The sequence below is a fragment of the Mizuhopecten yessoensis genome, unplaced genomic scaffold (assembly GCF_002113885.1).
Source record: "Mizuhopecten yessoensis strain PY_sf001 unplaced genomic scaffold, ASM211388v2 scaffold6595, whole genome shotgun sequence".
In the NCBI taxonomy this organism is placed as follows: domain Eukaryota; kingdom Metazoa; phylum Mollusca; class Bivalvia; order Pectinida; family Pectinidae; genus Mizuhopecten; species Mizuhopecten yessoensis.
In genome coordinates, this window is record NW_018406628.1 from 198,099 (window position 1) to 223,222 (window position 25,124).

At 35.2% G+C, this 25,124-nt stretch overlaps 2 protein-coding genes across 3 annotated transcripts in view; one reads left to right on the forward strand and one right to left on the reverse strand.

The window, feature by feature from the left end:
- LOC110452317 (meiosis 1 arrest protein-like) overlaps positions 1–25,124 on the forward strand; it is a 65,652-nt gene that overhangs the window by 10,900 nt on the left and 29,628 nt on the right. The window lies entirely within an intron of this gene.
- Positions 4,960–24,509, reverse strand: LOC110452318 (sulfotransferase 1C2-like). 2 transcript variants are annotated; one of them, XM_021500760.1, is made up of 7 exons: positions 24,378–24,509; positions 21,330–21,455; positions 20,954–21,031; positions 19,571–19,846; positions 19,008–19,111; positions 17,138–17,315; positions 4,960–5,085 (listed from the first exon to the last, which is right to left on the reverse strand). In XM_021500760.1, exons 2-7 carry the CDS (start codon positions 21,394–21,396, stop codon positions 4,973–4,975), a joined length of 816 nt encoding a protein of 271 aa, XP_021356435.1. In that variant the 5' UTR covers positions 21,397–21,455; positions 24,378–24,509; the 3' UTR covers positions 4,960–4,972. The 2 variants fall into 2 exon arrangements, with proteins under 2 accessions (XP_021356435.1, XP_021356434.1); XM_021500759.1 differs by having other exon boundaries at positions 21,330–21,500.

Consider the following 25,124-nt stretch of genomic DNA (forward strand, 5'->3'; position numbering starts at 1 on the left):
CTTGACTGTTCAAATATATATGTAGTTTACAGCGGAACCTTTGTTTGTTCAAAGATATGTGTAGTTAGAGCGGAACATTTGTCTATTCAAAGATATGTGTAGTTTATAGTGGAGAATTTGTCAGTTCAAAGATATGTGTAGTTTAGAGCGAAACTCTTGTCTGTCCAAAGCTATGTGTAGTTTAGAGCGGAACACTTGTCTGTTCGAAGATATGTGTAGTTAGAGCGGAACATTTGTCTATTCAAAGATATGTGTAGTTTATAGTGGAGAATTTGTCAGTTCAAAGATATGTGTAGTTTAGAGCGAAACTCTTGTCAGTTCAAAGATATGTGTAGTTTAGAGCGGAACCTTTTCTCTGGCATTTATATGTGTAATTTAGAGCGAAACTCTTGTCTGTTCAAAGATATGTGTAGTTCATAGCGAAACTATTGTCTGTTCATATATATATGTAGTTTACAGCGGAACCTTTGTTTGTTCAAAGATATGTGTAGTTTACAGCGGAACCTTTGTCTGTTCAAAGATATGTGTAGTTTACAGCGGAACCATTGACTGTTTAAATACTTGTGTAGTTTACAGTGGAACCCTATTTTGTGCAAAGATATGTGTAGTTTAAAGCAGAACCCTTTGTCTGTTTAAACATATGTCTAGTTTAAAGATGAATCCCTGTCTGTTCAAGAATATAGGTAGTTTACAGCGGAACCTTTGTCTGTTCAAAGGTATGTGTAGTTAAGAGCGGAACCCTTGTCTGTTCAAAGATATGTTTAGTTCAGAGTGGAAACCTTTTTCTGTTCAAAGGTATGTGTAGTTAAAGCGGAACCTTTGTCTATTCAAAGATATGTGTAGTTTAGAGTGGTATTTTTGTCTGTTCAAAGATATGTGTAGTTTAGAGCGGAACACTTAACTGTTCAAACATATGTGTAGTTAGAGCGGAACCTTTGTCGGTTCAAAGATATGTGTAGTTAGAGCGGAACCATTGTCTGCTCAAGGATATGTGTAGTTAGAGCGGAACCTTTGTCTATTCAAAGATATGTGTAATTTAGAGTGGAACCTTTTTCTCGTTCAAAGATCGATATGTCTAGTTGAAAGGTGAATCCCTGTCTGAGTTTCGAAGATGTTATTTTAACAGCAATCAATCTATTTTTAGGTCACCTGAGCTTTAGCTCAAGTGACCTATTGCTATCCGTTTTCGTCCGTCGTCGACCGTCGTCCGTCGTCCGTTAACATTTTACATTTCAAACTTAAAGTCAAGTTCTGCTGGGCCGATTGAACTGAAAGTTGGTAGGAATGATCGCCTCATGGTCCTGACAAAGTGTTGTTATTTTTCGGGTCGATCAGAAATCCAATATGGCCGCCACGGCCGCCATTTTGAAAACCTATTTCAAAATTAAAGTCAAGTTCACCTGGACCGATTGAACTTAAAGTTTGTAGGAATGATAGACTCATGGTCCTGACAAAGTGTTGTTATTTTTCGGGTTGTTCAGAAATCCAATATGGCCGCCACGGCCGCCATTTTGAAAAACTATTTCAAACTTAAAGTCAAGTTCTGCTAGGCCGATTGAACTGAAACTTTGTAGGAATGATCAGCTCATGGTCTTGACAAAGTGTTGTTATTTTTCGGGTCAATCAGAAATACAATTTGGCTGCCATGGCCGCTATTTTGCTACTAAATTCTAATAGGCCGATCTCACTTAAAATTAGTCTAGGAATGATCAGCTCATGGTCCTGACAAAGTTAAGTTAACATTATACTGTTTTTTACTCAAATTGGTACATATTTCAACAAAAAAAAATAATACTGTAGACTCAGGTGACCGTTAAGGCCCATGGGCCTCTTGTTTTCTTTAATATGTGTTATTTCCTTAGTAGTCAGAACTCCTTTTTACTTGTTACTCCTATATTGCTATTCATCGATGAATTGAAACAAGAACGTGCGGCGAACATTTTAGTTGTGCCCATTTTAGAGTCGCGACGTCATTACCGTCTTGACTGTCTTTTTTTATCCTACGTTGTTGTTTGCATGTGTGTTTTCGAAAAGCAAACTGATCAATCAAATCGGTTATGATAAGCATTGTTTTACATCGAATATAGAAGTCGTTTAAAGAAAATTATAGGTATGTCATAAAAGCAATACAACACATGTGTTCACCTGATGTCTCGGAGAGCTCTCGATTCGACTCGATTAGCGCGAATGTTCGTATCAATTGTTTCCCCGGTCGGAAACGGGAACCTTATATTTCAAGAGAAAATCGGGTTTCTTTATCTAATATGAATGTTATTCACAGGTTCATTGCGCGAATTGATATACAGATAACAAAGCTGTTGGTTATCATATGTGTCTACCTCTAGTTAGTCAAGTTTTAAATTGCATCAAGACACCAGGAGGTTTGACGAGAGCCTTTCACAGTTTGAACAGCGTCGTTGGGGAACCTCTGCATATGCATACGCACAATGCGCTCTTGTAAACAGAGACACCAGAAGAACAGTTTTGTGTAGTGTTGTCTGTGTATACTCTTTAAAATCTAGGATGATATTTTATATAATCATATCTGTATATCTATATTTGTATAAGACAAACAATCAATAAAAGCTCACTTTCAGTTTATCTGAGATCATCAATGATTGTTATACTTCTGTGGATTTGAAGGGAGATATTTTACGGGTGCTTAATGTGGTGAATGGAGCGCTTACCCGTATGGACGATCAGCAATTTGAGTGGGGGGGGGGTGGTCCCGATTATATCCCTTTCTTTTGCTACCTTTCCAGTTCTTGTTATCTATATATCAACATGGAGTCCTAAGCTATGTGTTGGATTTTGGATATGTATGAAGTATGAACAGTGTGTATTTGATATACAGTACCAGTTATGGCAGTCAAAGCACTGTGTCATTATAGCAAAAATATATTAAATATATATCGTGCGCACAATTGTGCGATTTCAAAATCGATCGCGTCGTTGTGCGATAAAATTCGCACATGTGTGCGATATTAAAATATCGGTTTATCGATATAACTCAACGAAAATTATCCGGAAGGCCCAAGGTGCTGTAACGTCGCTAAGTCATGTATTCTATGTCAAGTTGGCGTCTATTTGAGCCCGTCTGGTCGCGGCTTTCGGTATGCTTGATCTCCGCAGTTCTGTGGTTGTTTCTCTATGTTGCTATAAACAACACCAATTGAAGAGTACAACTCAACTTAGCACTTTTATTAAAAATTTATTATTTATATTTATATTTGGTACATATATAGATACACACTTTCTCTTGAGAGGAGTAAAATCGCGCTTCTTGAATATCTGCGCTTCACAATTATTTATACTATAAGCTGACCAATCAAAATTTAGTATACAGAAAAGTTACCCGGATGTGATATACATTCTCGAATAGAAATACTTACATAAGATAAAATCCAAAAGATCCGAATGCAAAACAAATATGGCGTTGTACAAAGGCTATGCCAGTCGTCTAGTTTCCAATCTTCGATTTTGATCAATTGGAAACGTATCATGATAAAAGGTGTGGCACAGTAATGACAGAACACATTCTTCTTATTGGGAAATGTAGTTTTGATATTCGTGGATAATTATTATAGAAACCGAAGCGAGAATAGACCTCGAGTATGAGACTGATCACTGTAATATTTCAAGATCGCTATCGGTAACTTGCCGTAATATGCCAATATCTAATCAACATATATAATATATTAATTTCACCTACATCATACACTCAGTCATGAAGAAATACAATAGTCATACAAAAGTTCATATAGCGATGGTAATCGTTACAAATAAACTTACAAGATTGTCATGACTTTCTACATTGGTAAACCGACAATAGTATGTACTACTTAAACTGCAATGCTTCAAAGTTTGTAATAGGTAGGGTCATTACAGTGTATTGTACATTATCGCACAATATTTCATCGCACGAACACCGTACACACACCATGCGCACATACACCGCATCGTGTAACGTTTTGCGATCCCACAACTGTACCAAATTAATGGTCCAACTATACCTTTGAGCTTAATATGGAATATCCTACTGAAAGTTGCATTTAGTTAAAAATACTAACATCCACATTATATCCAGTTCTCACCAAACACAATAATTAAACAAAACGATTCCTCGTTCCGATTAACGAAAATAACCCAATGACCATAGAACGAAACCGTGCACTGCTAGCGTTGGCATATGGTCATTGTTTGACCATCACTCTAGCTAGACACTGATCAATTGAAGGGTTAGATATTGCCAGCTGAACATTATGCGATTTCAAGAGTTATTATGCAAAAATGATAATTAAGGTGTAATTAATTTCATGTTTATTAGATATAACGTATATTCGACCATAATCTAGTATCGATTATCAGATCAATTGTCAACAACAAAAGTCGCTGGCGGTTATAACGTTGTTTACAAACAAACAAAATTCAATACATCCCATATTTAATCTGAATGATCAATGGATAAGCTCGTTGCTAGAGTTTGATGGATATTGAATTGTCGTACTTGACCTTTAGTAAGGTTGCCTCTTTAAAATGTAAATGAGGCCAAGTACGACAACGACGCTAGCTAAACTATAACAAAGATCAACACTGAATTAATGACGTTCAGAACGAGGACGGTTTCCGAATGAGACTCGGAATACAGCGCGCTGTTCCGTCGTCTAGTCTTTCCCTGTCCTATGTTGGAGGTTACCTAAATGAATATCATTCTTTTGTGCATTTTGTAAACGTACATAAAGTGAAATGAAATACCACATGAAACATGAAAGTAAATCAAAACAATACAGTTATATTCAAAGTATGCCATATAACTTCTATATTTTTTTTACATGGATTGGAATATACGGATGTCTGATGTAGGATATCAAGTGTGTGTTAGGTTATCTGGATATGCAATAGTCTGTTACGGGGTACTTTGTATCTGTATATAATGATGAAAGAGATACATGCTCTCGATGGTATTGTTTAATCAAATTTCAAATGTAAATTTGAGAGATGTTCCCTTCAGTTCCTTGTCCAATAGCTCGTCAAACTGTTCGTTTTGCGCCACTGTGAACCAGTTCTTCCAGTCTCCAACGATTCCTATGTTGATAAAAATAGTAAAAAGACTATTTAATGTTAAATATCTGTCGTATTAACCATTCTAGTCTTGTTAACTTGGTGAATAAAACGCTGAACATGATTTTAAGCATTGCATTGCTATGAGGGTCCAGGTAATCAAAGCAGAGTAGCGTAGTGAGCCGTAAACGTTTGTTAAAATGGAAATTTTCTGAAAACGTTACATGTTCGTATTTACTTTTTTTCATACGAACATTCTGAATTCATTTGAATAAGAATTTTGAAAAAATACTAGAATACAATTTTGCTTTAAGTTGTCGCTAAGCTTTTCACCGTGTGAACAACTTGACACAGAACTTGCTCATGTGTAGCATGACTTCAGTGTACAGACCCTGGACCGTTTTTCTTGTCCGTTTAAACGCAAACGCAACGCAAACGGAACGCAAACGCAACGGAAACCCAACGGAAATTCAACGGAAACGCAACGGAATGTCAACGCAAACGCACACAAACAGTTCAATTAAACACGCTCCTAAAACGCCGTTCATAGTAGACCAATTTAGATGTACTTACTCGCGGAAGCGTGTCGGTCTCTGACCCTAACTCTGACCTGTATTTACAGCGCTCGCGTGTTATTTGCACAGCGGCAGATGCAGATGTACTTATAGGCAACATTTTCTCTGTCAGCACCAAACAAATAATTTGGAATGATGATTTGTCCTCCGATTTTTGGAGAATATTGATAATTCGTTTTGAAATGGAATTAAACTTCTAATGGCATCCGTGTGTAACTCAGCAGTACATTACATTTAACATCTAATCAGTAAATCTACACGACGCCTAAACACATTCCTTTTTATGAATTGATAAGATTAAAAGTATATTTTATGTTGGTGGTTTCCCACTTATCTTGTTTTTAATTTCTATATTTTCAAGGTGAAATTACGGGAATAGTCTTGAAAAATGGTTCTTCGACATCAACAATACATATGGATACGTCTAGTGGGTAGTTTAGTTTTTTGGTCTCAAATTCTGAATTTGTTGCTAAAAAATATTTAATTAATTTGTCGAAAAATAATTGACAACCCAAACTAAATTACGTACGTGTAATTGCTTGTTTTTATTTAAACTAGGCGTTAGCAAATGTCCAAAAGGAGATAAAATATGAAACTTGTGTTTGGAAAATATTGGATATGAATATCATCATATTTATAAAACAAGTGAAGTGATGTGTTTGCATAGAGTATTGTTCCTGTATTATCTTAAAAATCCAACTAAAATGCTGCAAGCGAATTCCGTGTGATTATTGTTTTTTTTCTTAAAATCGTTCTTCTCTACTTATATCTCAAACAGATATAATTCTTATGATATTCTCTTTAGTGGTACTATTTGATAATTATAATCAATATTTATATGAATGATATTGAAGTTATAGGCATCTTATCTATACATCTTACAACACAAAATACATGTATATATTCTATGCACCCTGTTACGCTTAATCATATTTTTTGCTGTACTCACGGACTTAGATAATCTAATTCCGTGCTGTACCTCAAGTTACACATTTTCATTTGTCCGAGTGATGAAAACGTAATCTGAAATTTGAATTACTTATGTCATTCCATCCTTAAAACAGCCTTGAACCAAAGTTTTTTATTGCTTTTTCTTGACCGTCATTTTGAAAAGTATTTTGTACAAAAAACACTGATTTCACTATCCTAAACAATAGTGAATTAATTCCAACTATTATCTGGTCTGCTTTTACCTGGCCTTACCTTTATTATTGTTTAAACGTGTGGTAACCCCTGCTACCCGCGGCTATTGTTATTTCGAAGGTAAAGACCACAAGGTTACTACCTGTGGTTTCAGTCACAGGGACCCGGGAATTTGCTACAGTTGGTTTGTTTTGACCTATCCCGCTGTGTTGAATATATTAGATGTTCTTGTTGTTGTGATAAGGCGTCACGTAGATTAACTTAATCTGAGAATTAAGGAAGTATAAATTAGATGTTTTCAGTGGTTAACACTATTGCTCGAAATAAGTACCGCCCATCCTTCCAACCGCACCCAAGGAATGATTTGGACTCTCGGGTCCCTGTGGACGCAGATACGTCCTTCGGCGACGTATCTAGATTAAATTTCTCCAACGAAATCTGAGAATTTAGGAAATAAAAATTAGATGTATCTCAACCACAATTTGGGGAGAATGATTACTCCGACATATCAGGATAAGTCCAAACAAACATTAGTGTAACTTATTGAATAGCTTATACTACTTTGTATACGTCTCTGATTGAATTTTACTTATCGTCTTAGTTTAATTGAAATATTAAACAGGGAAAGTATAAAGACGACCACCGTGCACGGGGATGTGTAACTTCGGGTATATAATAATGAAGAATGAAGATGAGTTATACTTAATGCCCTTTTCATTTTGTGTTATATATAGCATATATTATTGTGAACCATCCAATTGTGTGATTAATTAATATTACAGAAGTACTATAGTTACATTTGTATGTTTTTGGTGTAAGGGAAGTAACTCCGATTAGGATTATATCATTTGCCAATTGTAACGTCAGGCATGTTCTCCTTGAAGGGAACTCTTTAGTTTGGAAGGGAATAAAAGTGAAGATCACGAAAAGCAACGGTTGTGTGTTGTTAATATTCTGCCAAGCGAGTCCCCAATAGAGACAATTAACGCAACCCGTTACATGGTGGAGAATCCAAAACCGTAAGATGTAGTTTCGTGACATTTCCAGCCGACCGTTGTTGGTTGGACCACAGCAAGCGAGTGTTCCCGTTTATAGGAAGATGCAGAGTGCTTGGGTCTGAACACGTGGTAATGGCGGCATTGTAAGATGTATCGATATTTGAACTGGTAACTGCTATAATTTCAACCATGCTACTTCCGGACAATTTACTTAAGGTGCTTGATCATTACAGTGTCGAATACAGCAATTGGATTCCATCGTATGTTTTTAAGGAGAATGGACAGACTTTGTCATTTTCTATCACATGGACCAAATTGTTATCTCATTGTAACAAGGACTTCGGGAGTGATAATGGTTGTGACCAAAGTAATGTACCGGGTACTGCAATTATATCTACGCCTAGCAACAACCAACGACGTAAACACATGTCGCCGTCACAGATTCGCCACGAGAAAAAGCGATGAAAGCAGTGGCTACTTGACCGGAAGCGGCGTGATTCAGGTACTAAAGTTATTAAGGCGAATACAAAGCAGGTGTGTGTTGATATAAACAGGGCAAACACGACTGATGTTGTGGTACACAGTGCTCCAGATGACGCCCCAGAGACAGTTGGTTCTACTTCGGATAGTAAGTGTAACATCCAACATAAGGACACGTCTAGGCCTGTTTTAGAGTATCTTGGTGACCCGTGTACGGATACAAGTTCTGGTTATAGGCCCGATCGAGTGAAAACTGGACTTTGTGGACAGTCATTTTCTGGTCAGTCATTTGCTTCTAAAGATGCACCCTACACTTCGTCAGGACTTAACACGTCAGAGACTGTGAATGGAATGTGTAACACCAAACCCTCTACAGAATATGCTGTTTGTTCAGTGACTGAAGTGACACCTAGAGTTGTTGATGTTCGTGATGTTTCTAACTCGGAGCAGTTCAACTCAATGTCTATCAACAGTAAAGATCTGTTTGCATATCTGACTGGCCAGCGGAAAGACTTACCTGCACATGTCAAATGATGTGTAATCTACTGACATTGGAGATGTAAATTGTCCCATATTCTAAAATGAAGACATTCCGTGATTGATAATAATGACAATCTTCCGTACTCATTTCATAATATGCCAATTATTCTTCCATTGGTTTGTGCAGAAACTGATAGTCAAATCTTGATACGTTTCTAGTTTCATCATTTTCTTTTACTGTTTGAATTGCTAATTGTATCATATAATTGTTGAGCCAGATGGGAACAGTGTCATTCCTACCACTTGTCGAGTTGGATGGGAACAGTGTCATTCCTATTTTTGTTTAAATTGTAAATTATTACCCTATGTTGTCATACATAATGCATTGGTGGAACTGTTTCTCTTACTACACTGAATTGTAGTTGTTTGGTATTAAACACAATTAGTACGAGCATACATTACATTATTACCTATGTAGATAAGGAGCCACTTAAGCTACTCTCAGGTTCCCAGATTAACATGCCACATTTTGTTTCATAATGATTTGAAGTATTTTGACAAATTGTTTTGACACTAGATAGTTGCGAGATTGTGATTTTTTTTATTGGATATCAAACAAATTGGATGAATGATGTGTGTATGGTTCAATATGATTTTCTCATGCTTCATCATTTTGTATACTATTTAATAATGATGGTTAGATGGTAGTTACGTTGACAGTATATGGTCATGCAAACCAGTCTGCTTAATATTATATTGCCTTCATATGTTTCTGAGGAGTATTCTGTTTGTATGCTGTCAATTTTATTGATTTGAGATGTGCAAAGTGTAAATTTGTGTCCGAAATAGAAAGTTTACAAACTTTTCATTACACTAATTGGGAGTAAGCGGTCACTATATGTATAAATGCAATATTGGCCATTCTGTTGTGATCTTGTATTGATTGCTAACAGCTAAAAGGGTATAGTTTCAATTATTGACATTGTTAATATTTTTGTTTTACTTTTCATACACGTTTGTTATACCTTTCAAGAGAGTTTAATAGTTTCAATTAGAGTTCAATATTGTATTTCCTTCTATTTTTATTTTAAATTTTTCCTTATATCTAGTGTTTGATTTTCAAAATATAACAAATTTGTGCATGTTGGATGTCATACAGTAATAGCTAATATACTCTTATATGTTTTCTGTTTAAACATCAGTCATCATATTCAATCATGTCTTTGAAATAATATCAATCCAGCGAATTTAAAGTCACTTTATATTGCTATAATTTCAATCTTGTACACACCTTTGGATGGTTTGTTATATAAAAAATTGGGGTCCAATTTTTGTTTTGCGGGGGGGATGTTATATATAGCATATATTATTGTGAACCATCCGATTGTGTGATTAATTAATATTACATAAGTACTATAGTTACATTTGTATGTTTATGGTGTAAGGGAAGTAACTCAAATTAGGATTATATCATTTGCCAATTGTAACGTCAGGCATGTTCTCCCTTGAAGGGAACTCTTTAGTTTGGAAGGGAATAAAAGTGAAGATCACGAAAAGCAACGGTTGTGTGTTGTTAATATTCTGCCAAGCGAGTCCCCACTAGAGACAATTAACGCAACCCGTTACATATGCGTCGGAAACGTATGGTTGTGAGGTATAGATAACAAAGGACTTCATGGGATTAGGAGGTTAGATTAGTGTTTATTAATTTGAAGTTACGCTATAATTATATCTGAATGTGCTTTATGTATTTTTCATCAATTTAACTCAAATGTTTTAGATCACTAGTACCGTAAATTAAAGAAAAAAAAGTGTGTGGGAGAGGGGTTGAGCGGTCAGTATCTGACGAATGACAGCAACATGTCTTTTGAAATATTTTTCTAACATACATAACAGTTTTATTTTTCAGAATTTCATTTCTTAAATCTGCCACAAATAGGTATTTTGATAGGAAATAAAATATATCATATATATCTTATAATTGGCACAAACATGTCCAGTATATAACACCGTCCTTTTGTATGGTAACTATATGTAACTTCTTTCAGATATACGATTAGCAACTGATTCGTGTTTCAAGAGGTTGAATGAGTTTAGTATTCATTCCGAATTTCAAAAGAACAAATCAAACTTTACACTATCTATTTAAATTTTCATATTTTTTAAGTTCTTTTATATCTGTAAGCACATTTTATTCTACTTAAAAATAATAAATGTATATTTCTAGTTGTAACTATTTTATGATAATTTCAGCAAAATCACAATGTAAATCCAAGGACTTAGATAGCATCTAATTACGTGGTAAATCCTAACGTGTGAAGTCATCTTATATCAAAATCCTTTTGCTCATTTACCTGGATATATAAACCAGAATAGACCGGCGTGTTAGTTAGGATGACCATGATCGCTAGCAGGGGTGGCCTTAGCTCAGCGGGGGTGCAATACCCCTCACCGGTACTTCACGTTTAGCTCCCTGGGCATCCCTATTTCAGTAAAGCCAGAGCACACGCCTGTACTGGAAGGTCGTCCACTGAAAGGCCGCAAGGCCGTACGTAATAGCGGACGTAAAACCATCAATCAATCTGTATTGGCTCTTATTATAAAATGTGCCCTGAACGAAAATAGAAATTGATATATTATTATTCTATATGATCCAAACACAAAATTGTCGAAAACCGCATAAAAATCGGTCATACCTATTCTTCCAATTTTATCCAAACTCTTAGAAAAACATGTGCAGACTACCTTTTATAAGTTTTTAAACCAACATAATCTAATCATTGAGAATCAATCAGGATTTCGAAATATGCATTCATGTCAAACTGCTCTTGCTGCACTTACAAATAGATGGTATGATGAATTGGACAAGGGAAACCTCATCGGTGTAATGTATATTGATTTTCGTAAGGCTTTTGACCTTGTTGACCATAAGATACTACTCCAGAAAATGAAAATATATGGATGCTCTGAAAATTCCATTATGTTTTTTCCCTCATACCTTTCAAACAGATTTCAGAAAGTATCTTTCAAAAGTTCTTTAAGTGATGCCTGTGAAATTACAACTGGTGGACCTCAAGGTTCCATAATTGGGCCTTTGATGTTTTTATTATATGTCAATGATCTGCCACTCTGCTCAAAACATTGTGAACTTTTTATGTATGCAGATGATACTTCAATGCAAAAAGCAGACACAAATTTGGATGTTATCGAATCATGTCTACAAACGGATTTTAATCATGTAAAGAAATGGTGTGATGTCAACAAAATGGTCATAAATACTGATACAACCAAAGTAATGTTAATTGGAAGTAAGCAGAAAAAAAAGACTAAAGAAAAATCTAAATATTATAGCTGAAAATTCAAACTTGGAAGTTGGACAAAATGAAAAACTGTTAGGCGTTCGTATTGATGACACCCTAACTTGGGAAAAACATGTACAAGACGTCCTAAAGAAACTTAATTATAAAATTTATCAACTATGTAGAATAAAGAAATTCTTACCAGTATCGGCAAGAATCACTTTCCACAACTGTTTTATACTACCATATATTGACTTTTGCTCGAACGTTTGGGGACATTGCTCTCAAAAACTGGTACACAAACTTGAAAGAATTCAAAAACGAGCACTGCGGATTATACTAGATGCCGACTATACTGTTCCCGGTGCACAACTGTTTGTAAAACTAAAATGGCTGCCTTTTACGTACAGAGTTGAATATAACGAATATGTTCTGATGTTTGAAGTAATAAACAAGCTATGTCCAAATTACCTAGACTGCAATACTCTTGTGAGCAATGTCCATACTATTCAAACCAGGTCAGCTGCGGCAGGTAGATATGTTGTACCCAAACACAAAACGGAAAAATTCAAAAGCTCTTTTAAATATAATGGACCGACACTTTGGAACAATTTGCCAACTACTGTCTCTAAATGCCAATCACTAAACAGTTTTAAGTTCGAGTGCAAAAAACATCTCAATGTAATCTATAAAGACAAGTGTAAAGAAAATTAAAAATCTGCACCCCCTTTCCCTCCTGAAATATCTATCTGCTGTAGTACCTGGAATATGACACACGTGTATCTAAATGAAGTTTTAGAATTTAATCTTAATTACTATTCCTAATGCCCCAATCAACACTTTGGTATTAACTCACGCTACATTAGCGTATATTCTGTAATTGTTTACCCTTTGTTACAGTGACATGTATGTATATTAGACGCATTATGCGTTTCTTAAATCTTCTAAAATGCAGCATGAGAATTTTTATTTTCCAATACACGTGTGACATATTTTATTGAAAGCCTGTGTGATATCACATACCAATATATCTGTGATATGTATTACGTAGTTTTGTTATTGGATACAGGATGCAAGAGTGTGTTTTTTTTGTTTTTTTTTGTTTTTTTGTTTTTTTTGTTTTTAAAGATAATACAATGTTTTATTACCTGTGATATGTTACTTAATTTCTTATGTATGTACGTGTATGTCATATCCATGTTGTAAATATTGTACATTTTATGTCGACCACATGTGAGACGAGTCATGGACTCAATGTGTTATCGAATTTAAATAAAGTCTATTATTATTATTATATTGACGTGTTAATTGTACGATTTTCACCTGTCCTTCTTCTCCTAATTGGCATACTCGTGACTTGTGGTGATTTGGCCCCTATCGGCGGGCGACTGAGTACCAAATCACCTGACGCGTACTGTATGCAACTCTTGTTCAAATCTATCATACACATTCAAATATTTTGTCAAATTAGTATACCTATTTGTGTAATCATTCAAACCAGAGACGTATATATTACATACACTTAAATCTATATGGAGGTTTTGAAAGTAAACAGACTTTCATGTTCTCAAATTTATTATGCATACAAATACACTCTTGTTGCATCAATAGAACGAAAATAAGATATAATATGGTAATTGTCAACTATTTTCTTCTTAATCTGGTTGTTATGGCTGTAGTTTGCAAGAAGTCGGAATGACATCCATATGCTTCGATGTTTAAAGAGTGGTGAATCTTACTATGACTTTCATGTTCTCAAATTTATCATACCCATAACAATACACTCTTGTCGCATCAATAGCATGTTTTAACTTTAAGTGACGAGACTAAGATCTTATATGATAATTGTCAACTATTTTCTTCTTAATGTGGTTGTTATGGCTGTAGTTTGCAAGAAATATGAATGACATCTATAGGCTTCGATGCTTAAAGAGCTTTAAAACGTATCTGGTGAATCTAACTATGACGATGCAGTCACGTTTTCATTCAATGCAATATAAATGTCCTTGTATTTCAATTTTGTTATAAAAGAAGACATGTACTAGCTGGAACTCGCCAAATGGATGCAATTATCAATTTACTCTTAAAAAATATATCAAAAAAGATTGGTGTAATAGGCTGGGAAGGTCTTTTTATCAGGAAATAATATTTTCCTAAATAGCGTTTGATAGCAGAGACTAGTCCATGGTATTGGAGAAAGTTTGTGTTGGTTTGTTAAATCTAGATACATTTACACAGAAATGTTAATTTATAAAAAAAAATATAAACATACACCTCACTATATAGGCAGTTGAAGATGCATGCATCATTATTGGTAGTAAGACTCAGGTAACGATATTTGATTGATCCTTGAATACATTAACATGACATATAAATGCATACATATACCACCTATACCCTTCTTCATCACCTATACGTCCTATACCCTCTTTGCCCTCCTTCATCATCTTTACTTCCTATACCCCCATTTGCCCTCCTACATCACATTTACTTCCTATTCCTCCTATACCCTCATACATCACCTATACCACATATACCCTCCTACATCACCTTAAATAATTATGTCCTCCTACATCACCTATACGTCCTATACCACCTATACCATGATGGCATCCTACATTATCTATACTCCCTTACACACCTATACCCTCCTACATCACCCGTACTTCCTATACAACCTATACCGTACTACATCACCTTTACCTACTATACCACCATTACCCTTCTACTTCACCTTTACTTCCTATACCACCTATACCCTCCTACATCACCTTTAGTTACTATACCAAATGTACCCTCCTTCATCATCTATACCCTCTTACACCAACTATACCCTCCTACATCACCTATACTTCCTATACCTTCCTACGTCACCTTTACTTCCTATACCCCATATACCATCCTACATCATCTATACCCTCTTACATCACATATACCCCCCACATCATCTATACCCTCTTACACCACCTACACCATCATACTTCACCTTTAATTTATTTTCTATACCTTCCTACGTCACCTTACTTTCTATACCTTCATACGTCACCTTTACTTTCTATACCTTCATACGTCACCTTAACTTCCTATGCCACCTATACCCTCCTACATCACCTATACTTCCTAACCCACCTATACCCTCATACGTCATCTATACTTCTTATACCACCTATACTTCCTATACGACTTATACCCTCCTACCTCAGCTTTATTAACTATATCCACCTTTATCCCCCTACACCACCTATACTTCCTATACCACCTATACCCTCCTGCATATATACATCACATTTACTTCCTATATCACCTATACCCTCCTACATCACCTATACTTCCTTTACGACCTACACCCTTCTACATCACCTACAAATGTAACCTGAATTTACCATCTATGCCCTCCTGCATTTATTTTGTTATTTTATCTGGTTATAAGTTATTATGTTCATTTAATTTATTTCAATATTTTTATTTCATTTTATTGATTTATTAATTAATTTGTTTTATTTATTTAATCATTATTTTTATTTCATTTAATTAATTAATTTGTTTTATTTATTCAATTTAATTATTTATTGATATTTTTAAGCCGCTTTTGGCGAGAGCCGACCGGCTTATTTTCATTTGTGGCGGTTTTTGCCATTCGTGATTTAACCATAAACACGTTCTTTATTAGTCTTTTCAATATTTTAAATACATATTTGAATACTCATAACCATTTTATTAAATATTAAAAATTAAAAATAATGTGTCCTCTTAATTCAGCTTAAAGAAATACCGAGTACACAACTAGTAAACTTGCTAGGTCTCAATGATTTTCAACGGCGTAATCAAAGTCAATTTATTGTCAATGTTGGCAGGGGCCATGTACCTCTCGAACCTCGCAGGCAGCACCCCCGATACATATTGCGTGTCGAGCACAGGACCACGGACTTTGATAACAATCTAATTCCGTGACTGGACTTACATTATTCGACCTGGACGTAAACAAAACCCACAATATAGACAATAAAATTAACGAAAGATCATACACACATACAGATAAAACTACAAATATTTTATGAAATGAAACTCGCCGTTGAGACGCACTAATTATATATCTTCAATCCAGACTACCCTGGTGTCATTACGAAACCATCAGCCCATCAGTGATTCATCTATTCATATGAACAGAATGATATAAGAATGGAAATTAAATATTTAAAATATACAAATAACCAATTAATCAATTACTTTCTACTTAAAATTTTACTGGCCGATTAGGGTACGTGTATAGACATGCATCCATCAATCAGCAAACGACACAGCCCAAATATTTGAAAATAAATATAAGTCATTGCCAAACTTCCGACCGATTATTTCACGTCTTTATCTATTTTATTTGTATATTTATTTTGTTTTTAATTTGCAAACTTTATTATCCATATAACTATTTTTTTATATAAAAAACAATCAGCACTCACATATTCTTAAAATAACCTGCACATCGATCGTTTTCTTCCATAACCAGCAAAACGCATGTTCAACGCACATTCAATGCTAAAGTTAAAACGCACAACAAACGGTCAACGCAAACGCAACCCAAACGCATCGCAAACGCAACGCAAACGCAACGGAAATTCAACGCAAACGCAACGGAAACGGAACGCAAACGCGACGGAAACGCAACGCTCTTTTGGTAAAGAAAAACGGTCCAGGGTCTGTACCAACGAGTCCTCGCTAGCGCTTCATGTTGACTTTTTTTCCAGTTTGGATTCATTTTGCGTAAGAGCAGTTCAACATTTTAATGGAAAAAAATATAGCAACGGCATTTTGTTTAATTTGGATCAATTATCGTTTGCCTTTTCGAGAAATAGAAAGGCCATTTACAAATATTAATGGTATCCAACAATAAATTTAGAATTTTGTTAACATAATAACGTCATCGATGGGGCAATGCCCTATGCGAATCGCATTTATCACTACGTTGATATGTTTATATAATGTTTATGCCATGCAAAGTAAATTATATTTTGATGTCCTGTACCTGCATTGGTTTTAATGTTGAGATAGTTAAACGTCGCGCTGTACAGTTTGCAATACATAGATTATTGCATCAGATACTTACCTTTCCTAAATAAAAATTGATTTCCACCTTCCACAATTTTTACTACGCCAGTTTTAACAGTGAGTACAGCGTTTAAAAACTTCTGGAAAGAACATTTGTCTGCAATGTCCTTAGCTAGTTCATCGTCAGCTGGTACCTCCAGATACGTAGCCAAACGTTTTATTTCATTCACTGGATCCTGAAAGAGGAATATATACGAAGATTAACGTATTTAAATAAATGAAAAGAAAATTACGATAAAACTTTGATCAACGTTGAAGAAAGTCTATGATCGTCATGAGTGTCAACAATGATACAAACTTTTGTACCCCTAATGCATATCTAGTTTGTGGTCTTCAAACCTTTCTGCATTTGACAAAAAATATAACAGGACCGAAGTGCCTTACACTTCCACAGCATCTGCTTTGCCTCCAGTTTCTGGCTCATGTTGTCTGTCCATTTTTTTAAAAATATGTTTTAATTTATAATTCTTTAAAACTGCAATTTTACCCTTAATCTGTTTGCTCGGTTTTCTTCCTTTTCTATACTGTAACCTAGGACGTAAATTATTTCAATGTTGCCAGTCTATGTTGTGCTGTAGGCTAAATTTGTCACGCTCTACTACACGCAGCACTTTTTATTCCACTTGCAACAGAAACGTTGTTTTGGCAATTACAACGTACCTAATGAAGTTTTTTCATGAGTTTCACTGTAGAAATTGCTTTATCCAAAAGTACTAATAATATAACTATCTTAAACTAGTATTTCATGTGCGTTAGAAATATTCAATTTTAGGCGATGATTTCTGACTTTAAATGCAAACGTTTCATAAGGACAACTCCTTTCTTATGATGTATCATTTTAAGATGTTGTTCTGGAAATTCTCGAGTGATTTGTTGCCTCTGACGTCTTTCTTGTTTAACAGGTCGTAGACAAACGATTTTCGAATGCATACTTTTCCCGGATTTTGTTTCCTGTGATAGATTGATAAGTGTTGTAAGGGGTTTGGGGAAATATGACGAGTGGTTATTGAGTAATATACTTTTATGAGAAAACGAAGCGGAACAGACAACAGAATAGAAAAACCTTTGTAAATGTACGCTTTCATTGTTAAAAAGTTATTATCTATGCTCAGGAAACGTATCAAATAATATTAAAGGCCATTTTTCTAATGAACACCAAAATTTGAAGCCGAGCTTCTGGTCTCTTATAGTACAAACATTTTCATATATTAGTTTTAAAATGGGTGCTGAAAGGTGAGGCAATAGACAAAAAAGGAGTTACAATAGATTGATTCGGATCACAAATACCACTAAACACTAGAGACAAAACCAGTTGTCATCGTCATACAGAGCTAAATGATAAAAATGTCATCAGTGTTTGGGATCGAAATAATAGGAAACTGAGGTACATCAGAAAGTACTTTAAAGTCATCCAATTTTGATCGACCTTTTCCACTAAGGCATATACTGCTGTATAGGGTAAGAGACATTTATAAAACGAGAAAAACGTGGAAAAGAAGATTGAATCAAAGGCGGAAGAAATAATTGCTCGCAATACCAAGTAAGGAAACATTTACGTCGTCTGTATTTAAAATTTAATCAATGCAGGATTCCAAAAGAAGAGTGCAACACGAACATGCAAATATCAGCTCTGTGTAGGAGTGGACATATTTATTATCAAATATAGAATGTTTCCATTTGTGTTTCGTGTTAGTTTACTTAATGGATCTGTTTAGAGAAGAGTCCAAGACTTTATAAAGGCTCGACTGAAATGATATAAAACAGAGTAATTAGAATTTTGAATGGACATAAATCAACTCTATGGTGTCGATGTAACATGGAATGTCTGTTTTGGTTAGAGTGACATATTAGACTACTGTTATTCATACCTTCTTAAGATTCTCATAGAAGACCGTATGGACACTGGTGACTTGATTTTTATTTTTGGCATCTTCCCATTCCTTCTCGTATTTGAAGAATCCATCGTAAAAATCTACCGATATATGCAGCACAAATTCACTTTAAAGACAATACATATTCTACGATACTTGATGGTGATGTACAATACCCTAATATATATATATTTATATATATTGTTGTTGAAACATATTGAATGCAGCAACACAGTTCTAATATGTAACTGTAACGAGGAGTTTTAAAAACAAACGAACACCAAATTAAAGCTCTTTCAAAGAATACAATTATGACCTAGTGTTTTACATGCAATATCTGAAAAGAAATGAACCAAATATATATTTACGCTCATTGAAAAGAATAAGAAACCTAAAAAACAACAACTGTACATTGTCATATTAATTCGACCATTGAAAATCATATCAAAATCATTTGAAAATGTTGTTATACGACCTCCAATGCCTTTGTAACGCACAGTACGATTAAACGTTTTACATGTTCAATGATTGAAATTAAACGATACCGGAACGACACGCACTGTGTTTGCTTTCCATTTGATCTTTTAGGAAGTTTTCCCAGGTTCCAGGGAACTCCTCATCCTCTGATGTCCTCGGGTGAGAAATACGGTCGTCGTGTGTGCAGTGATTGTAACAAGACACCATTACATCTTTCGGATTGCGGCGAAAATGGACGATCTTGCATCCCTTAGCCAAGTGTTGCTTTGGTAGATGGCGGAACGGAACATGTGTACTCAAAACGCGCGGCGACTTTAATTCGTTCAAGGTTGAAAGGTCGTCTACGGCTTCCAGCATACCTGTATTTATGTATAGTATATCCTCCAACTTACAATCATTATAAGTGAAATATAAATAGTTTGGCATCTCTTAAAAATTTGCCTCCCCCACCTTTCCCTGATCTTGTCTTTTTGAAGCCCATGATTGAATTAATCGAATTCCTTATATATAGAAGAACGATTTATTCATTGTAGTTCAATGCTTAAGATTGTTATCCAGCATATCATATATCTATCATAAATATCTAAATGGTATAACTTTAAGATTTTAAGTTTAAACTAATAGTGTAATGTAAGCGCAAGCGCAAAAAAACACAAAACAGAAGCACAAATGTAATACTTGAATTGTTTTGTCTTACTTTCTTTTTACTTAATGTCTTTTACAATATTATATGTATTCCGTCTTTGCCTATTGCAGAGTTATCTTCTCTTGGGAGCAGGTATTGATTGTTACGTCACTTGTTTGTGAGAGTAACGTCATCAATTTTTGAGAAAAAGACGTAATTTTCTCACACAAACCAATGACGTAACAATCAATACCTCCTCCCAAGAGAAGATAACTCTGCAATACGCTAAGACGGAATAAACATTGCGTATTAACTATGCCAAGCAGCTATAATCTTATTAACTGCATAACTTTCCATCCTAGAAGAATGCCGGACACTGATGAGTATAGCTTTACCTATTTTCATATACCTGTCTCAACAGATAAAAATAAGATCGTACGCTCCGCTGGAAGGATTGGTTCTACAGTATAGCTGCTTCACAACAATGTGATGTTAAGTTTACTGATGAGACTCATTCTGGAATTGCTAATAAGTATTATAAATTGATTAGGACAGTTGTTATTTAATGAAACTACGATTCTTCTTCTTTTGACAAGGGCAATGTGTATTGTGTCAAAACGAGAAAGAATACAGTTTTGACCAATGACTATTTAAATAAAACTAATCACGTTATTGCTATAGATTTCACAAACATATTGTGTATTCATACTATAACCATTGTTCCTTTTATTGTTTCTAAATATCACAATGATAATAATACGTTTTAATTGTTAATTGGGATTTAAATTGAAATGACTAATTAAGATAATTTCGTTAGTTTAAATAGAGAAATCAAACATACCTGTAATTTTAGCACCCTTAACATACGTGGCGTGCCCTTGAACCAGCATTGAAATGATCTCATAGCCCCAGTTCGTTCCTGGCAACAAAACATGTGAAATGTAAGTTTGGTGTAACTGGTGTTTTATGATGGGAATACAAATTGTATTAACACTACAATGTAGTTGCTTCTGATTTTTACACGATTTCTTTTCACGTAAGTTCTATTCAAAGGGTAATGCAACTGAAGACACGGTCAATTCCAATTTTAATTAATATCATCTTAACTTAACATATATAGAAACTCTCTGTGATATGACAATATTTCAGCTTACTTTTATACCAGCTCTATTGCATTAAAATTTGTTATATTCCACATAAGTAGTTAATACTTTTACCTGTTTTGGGCAAACTACAAATCAGAATATCATTGTCTCTTGACTCAAAGTTTCGTACTGCAGCCATATGTTTATCAGGTACTGGTACCAGAGGGGGGAAAGCAGGCAACACGTATCCATCATATACTGGAAACACAGAGCAATGTTCACATTTGGAGGACATTTTGATACCTAAAGTAAAAAACAAAAAACTTTTGTCATAAAACATGTTATAAGTGCTGCATTTAACAAAATCCCATATACAATTCTTGGATCAACCTCTGCTCGTGTAACAGTTCACTATCCCGAGTTTTACATGAAGTAAAAAAAGGGTTTTTCAAGTAAAACAAATTTTCATGATGTAATACTTACCATAACTTTAGTATGCATAGACAATACCTACACCCATCTTTGTAGCCCAAAAACAAAAGATTCAAATATCCCTACCTTCCTACCGTGACGTAACCCATATCTCGACGACAGAGCCACGGAGTGATTTCCCTCCTCAAACCCCTTTTATGGAGCCTAACGGCAGCCGGGATGAGGAGGCAAGGGGAGGAATACAGGGTGGGACTCCATAAAGTTATGGTAAGTATTCCATCATGAAAATTGGTTTTACTTCAAAAACCTCAATTTCATTTCAGTAATAATTACCATAACTTTAGTATGCGAATTCGTCTTACCGTAGTGGAGGCTTCGAATACAGGCAGACCAGGCTGATGGAACAAACTCGAGACATGCTCAAGTTAGGGAAAAGGTTAAGGAACCCTCTAATAAAGCCCCGAAAGTAATCAAAAAATGGAAAACCTCCCCGTGAAACGAGCAGGTGTACTACCGTGGTGCCAGATAGCATACTATTTAAAAATCACTGAATTACTGTGGAGGAACAGCCACAGACTGTGCAACCACCACCGGTCCAAGGGAATACAATCCATCAGAATGAGAAGCCAAGGACCGGAGATAAAAATCCGTGAAGGTAGTCTGACCGCGCCAGAAAGCCGCGGACATGGCCTCCTGAAAGGGGGAGCCATTGAGGAGGGCCCATGACGCAGCAAGGCCCCTGATCTCATGAACTCTCACCTTATACAACGTCCGAACCTGATCATGACCTGGCAGATCCATCTAGACACTGACTTAGAGGAGATATCCTGCTGACCCTACTAATGGACAAGAACAGACGAGATCGAGACTATCCCGAGTTTTACATTAAGTAGAAAATAAAAATGAAAAAAATGTAACTAGGAAACATGATATAATGTTGAAAATGGATTCAGACTGTTGTTGTTTAACGAGAGTCCCTAGCATATGTGATATCAATTTTCATAATGTCCCGGATTGAAAATAGTCATGTAATATCACAGTTACTCTGTTTAAAAACACCGTATTTTTTGCCCTAATGTTGTATTATTTTTAGCCGTTTACATCACCGATGAGTCCTCGAAAGACGACACAGCTGTATGATGAAGTGTAGATATTTGTTGCCATGCTGTAAATGTTAGTAAAATTATAAAGGTGTAATCATAGGTGGGTGTATGTTACGTTCATCTTTGTATATTGTAGCTTAAGTTTTAAATCTTTATTCAGCTTTTTTAGTTACTTAGTTATTTAATGGCAGGGTAAAGGCTCTTTTGTAATTCTGAATGCTAACTTGACTGTTTAGTTCTTAAATTGTTTTAATGGGTAGTCAACATTCACCTTCATGTCTAGGATCTTTAGTTTTGAATCAACTGAAGAGTTTTAATTTTTCTTAACTGATAACTTCTATTGTTAGGGCAGTCAATGGAATGTACAAGTCTTCACAATTGCCATTTGTTGTCTCCTTCGCTTTGTTGTGTATAGTTGCAGCAATACCACTTATTTAAAACACAAAAGGTACATAATTGGTATAACATAAACATTACCAACTATTATTTCAAAAGTAAAATTCGTTTTCTAGTACTGCGAGTCTTATGTTGTTGTAACGAATACAACAAGCGTTATATTAACGTTTTTATACGGCTTATGCTTATGCAACAGCAGGCATGGAGTTTGAGAAAATTCAAACGTAAGTATGCTGAAGGTAAAAGTAGGTTTAGACGTTTAATGGATTTTTGACGTATTTTATGCATCTACGTATATACAAACGACCTTTCCGTGAAACTAGGTCCTACTCAGACTTACCCGCTGTCGATGTAATCTTATCATTAGTGTATTTTTCTATTCTAGCACACGTAAAACATTTACTGTGTAACTCACGATTGGACAATGTGTATGCTTGTGAACGTTGAGACACTTTGTAAAACTTGTTGTTATCTTTAAAATATAAAATGATATGATTTGGAAGCATTAATGTACTAAAAGTAAATGTTAAGGGCATGACCTACAAATGTAATACCATTTTCACTGAAATATATATATTGAAAAGCATTATGTGTGTAGCATAATAAGAAAACGAAAATCTATATCTGAAGTGTTCTGCCTTTCAAAACCGATATATTGTTGCCCTCAATGTTCCCTTGACATTCTTTGTTGAGATGACGGTAACCTCATATAAACAGACAAAAACTTCAAGATTATGTCTTATGAGTAAACGTTCTAATCAGAGCACGTTAACAAATACTATTGTACACGATTATCAGACTATGTAAAGATGACGATTGGGCCAGTATTCGACCAAACTTGGATGCCTTGTATTGTTTAACCATAACTGTAAACACATAAAATATATTACGTAATCTGTGCCAGACTTTGAACCCAGGAAGTGTATCTGATACCAAACGTAAACAAAATACGACCTTTCCGTTAAACTTGGTCCATCTCAGACTTACATGTACCTACTGGAGTACCTAGCCTATTTCTATCGATGTGCTGTTGGTATAATCAAGTTCAAGTTTGAGTAAACGTCCTAAACAGAGCATGTACTGAGACAAGAAATTCACATATGTATACTTCACTGTGTGTCGCTGACTATCTTGTTGCACACACTATTACAGAACACACATGTCTGATCACTGTACGATGTGTAATCGTATAGAAAACAAAGTTCACCGTTAAATGTGAGTTAGAAACCTGATTATTGTCAATACTTACCCAGTGCTTAGCAGGACTCTGTTTATTGTAGTAAGCACCATGTATATATGCCCCTTTCCTTTATCCTTATTGTCGAGATGAGCAGGTACAAGTGTTAACACAAATATGTCTGGCCTATATGATACACATACTTTACGCCACCTGTCGGCGGTTTGTACAAATTCGAAATTTTACACAATGTTGCCTCCCTTTCACATTATAATTAGACCAACAAATGCTGTCACACGTGTAATTCAACACACTTTAACAGAGACGAAATACTGTTTTGAGTATGAACGTATGTACTGATACACGTTTTCTTTACCTACATGTGAAGCTGTTATCGTTCATATACATGTACCGGTTCGCTGGGTAGTTCTGTTATTGTGTTAATATTTTCTCATCCACTTGTGTACACTTTGTTCTCATCAGTGGACGAGAGCAAACTACCAAATATAACTTATATATAATGTCCTTAAAGGGATAATTTAGTGAAGTAAGATTTTTTTTATAACCTTGTCACAAGACTTCATGATAACATAGTTTGATTCTCCTTATGAACAATTCATGTCGGGAAATTGATAAGAGACAATGTTTTTGCTTGGCGTTTTTAATCAGTAATTGAGAAATCCTTAACTGTACAGCCGTACGTTTTAGCGGCAGCTGTTGGTAAATTTCTGGCTAACAAAAATGTCTTCCCAGCCGAGGAGAGAAAGTACCTTCTTGTTTTATTCACCTAGCCTCTCTGGAAAACAAGTACAGGGATTT

Bases quoted from the DNA above. Each gene is read 5' to 3' on its own strand.
- LOC110452318 (XM_021500759.1), bottom strand. From the start codon at position 21,492: ATGTCCTCCAAATGTGAACATTGCTCTGTGTTTCCAGTATATGATGGA. The intron at 21,032-21,329 runs GTAAAAGTATTA...TTTTGTTGCCAG, and splicing joins TTGTAGTTTGCCCAAAACAG to GAACGAACTGGGGCTATGAG. The intron at 17,316-19,007 runs GTATGAATAACA...TTCCTCTTTCAG, and splicing joins TCTATGAGAATCTTAAGAAG to GATCCAGTGAATGAAATAAA.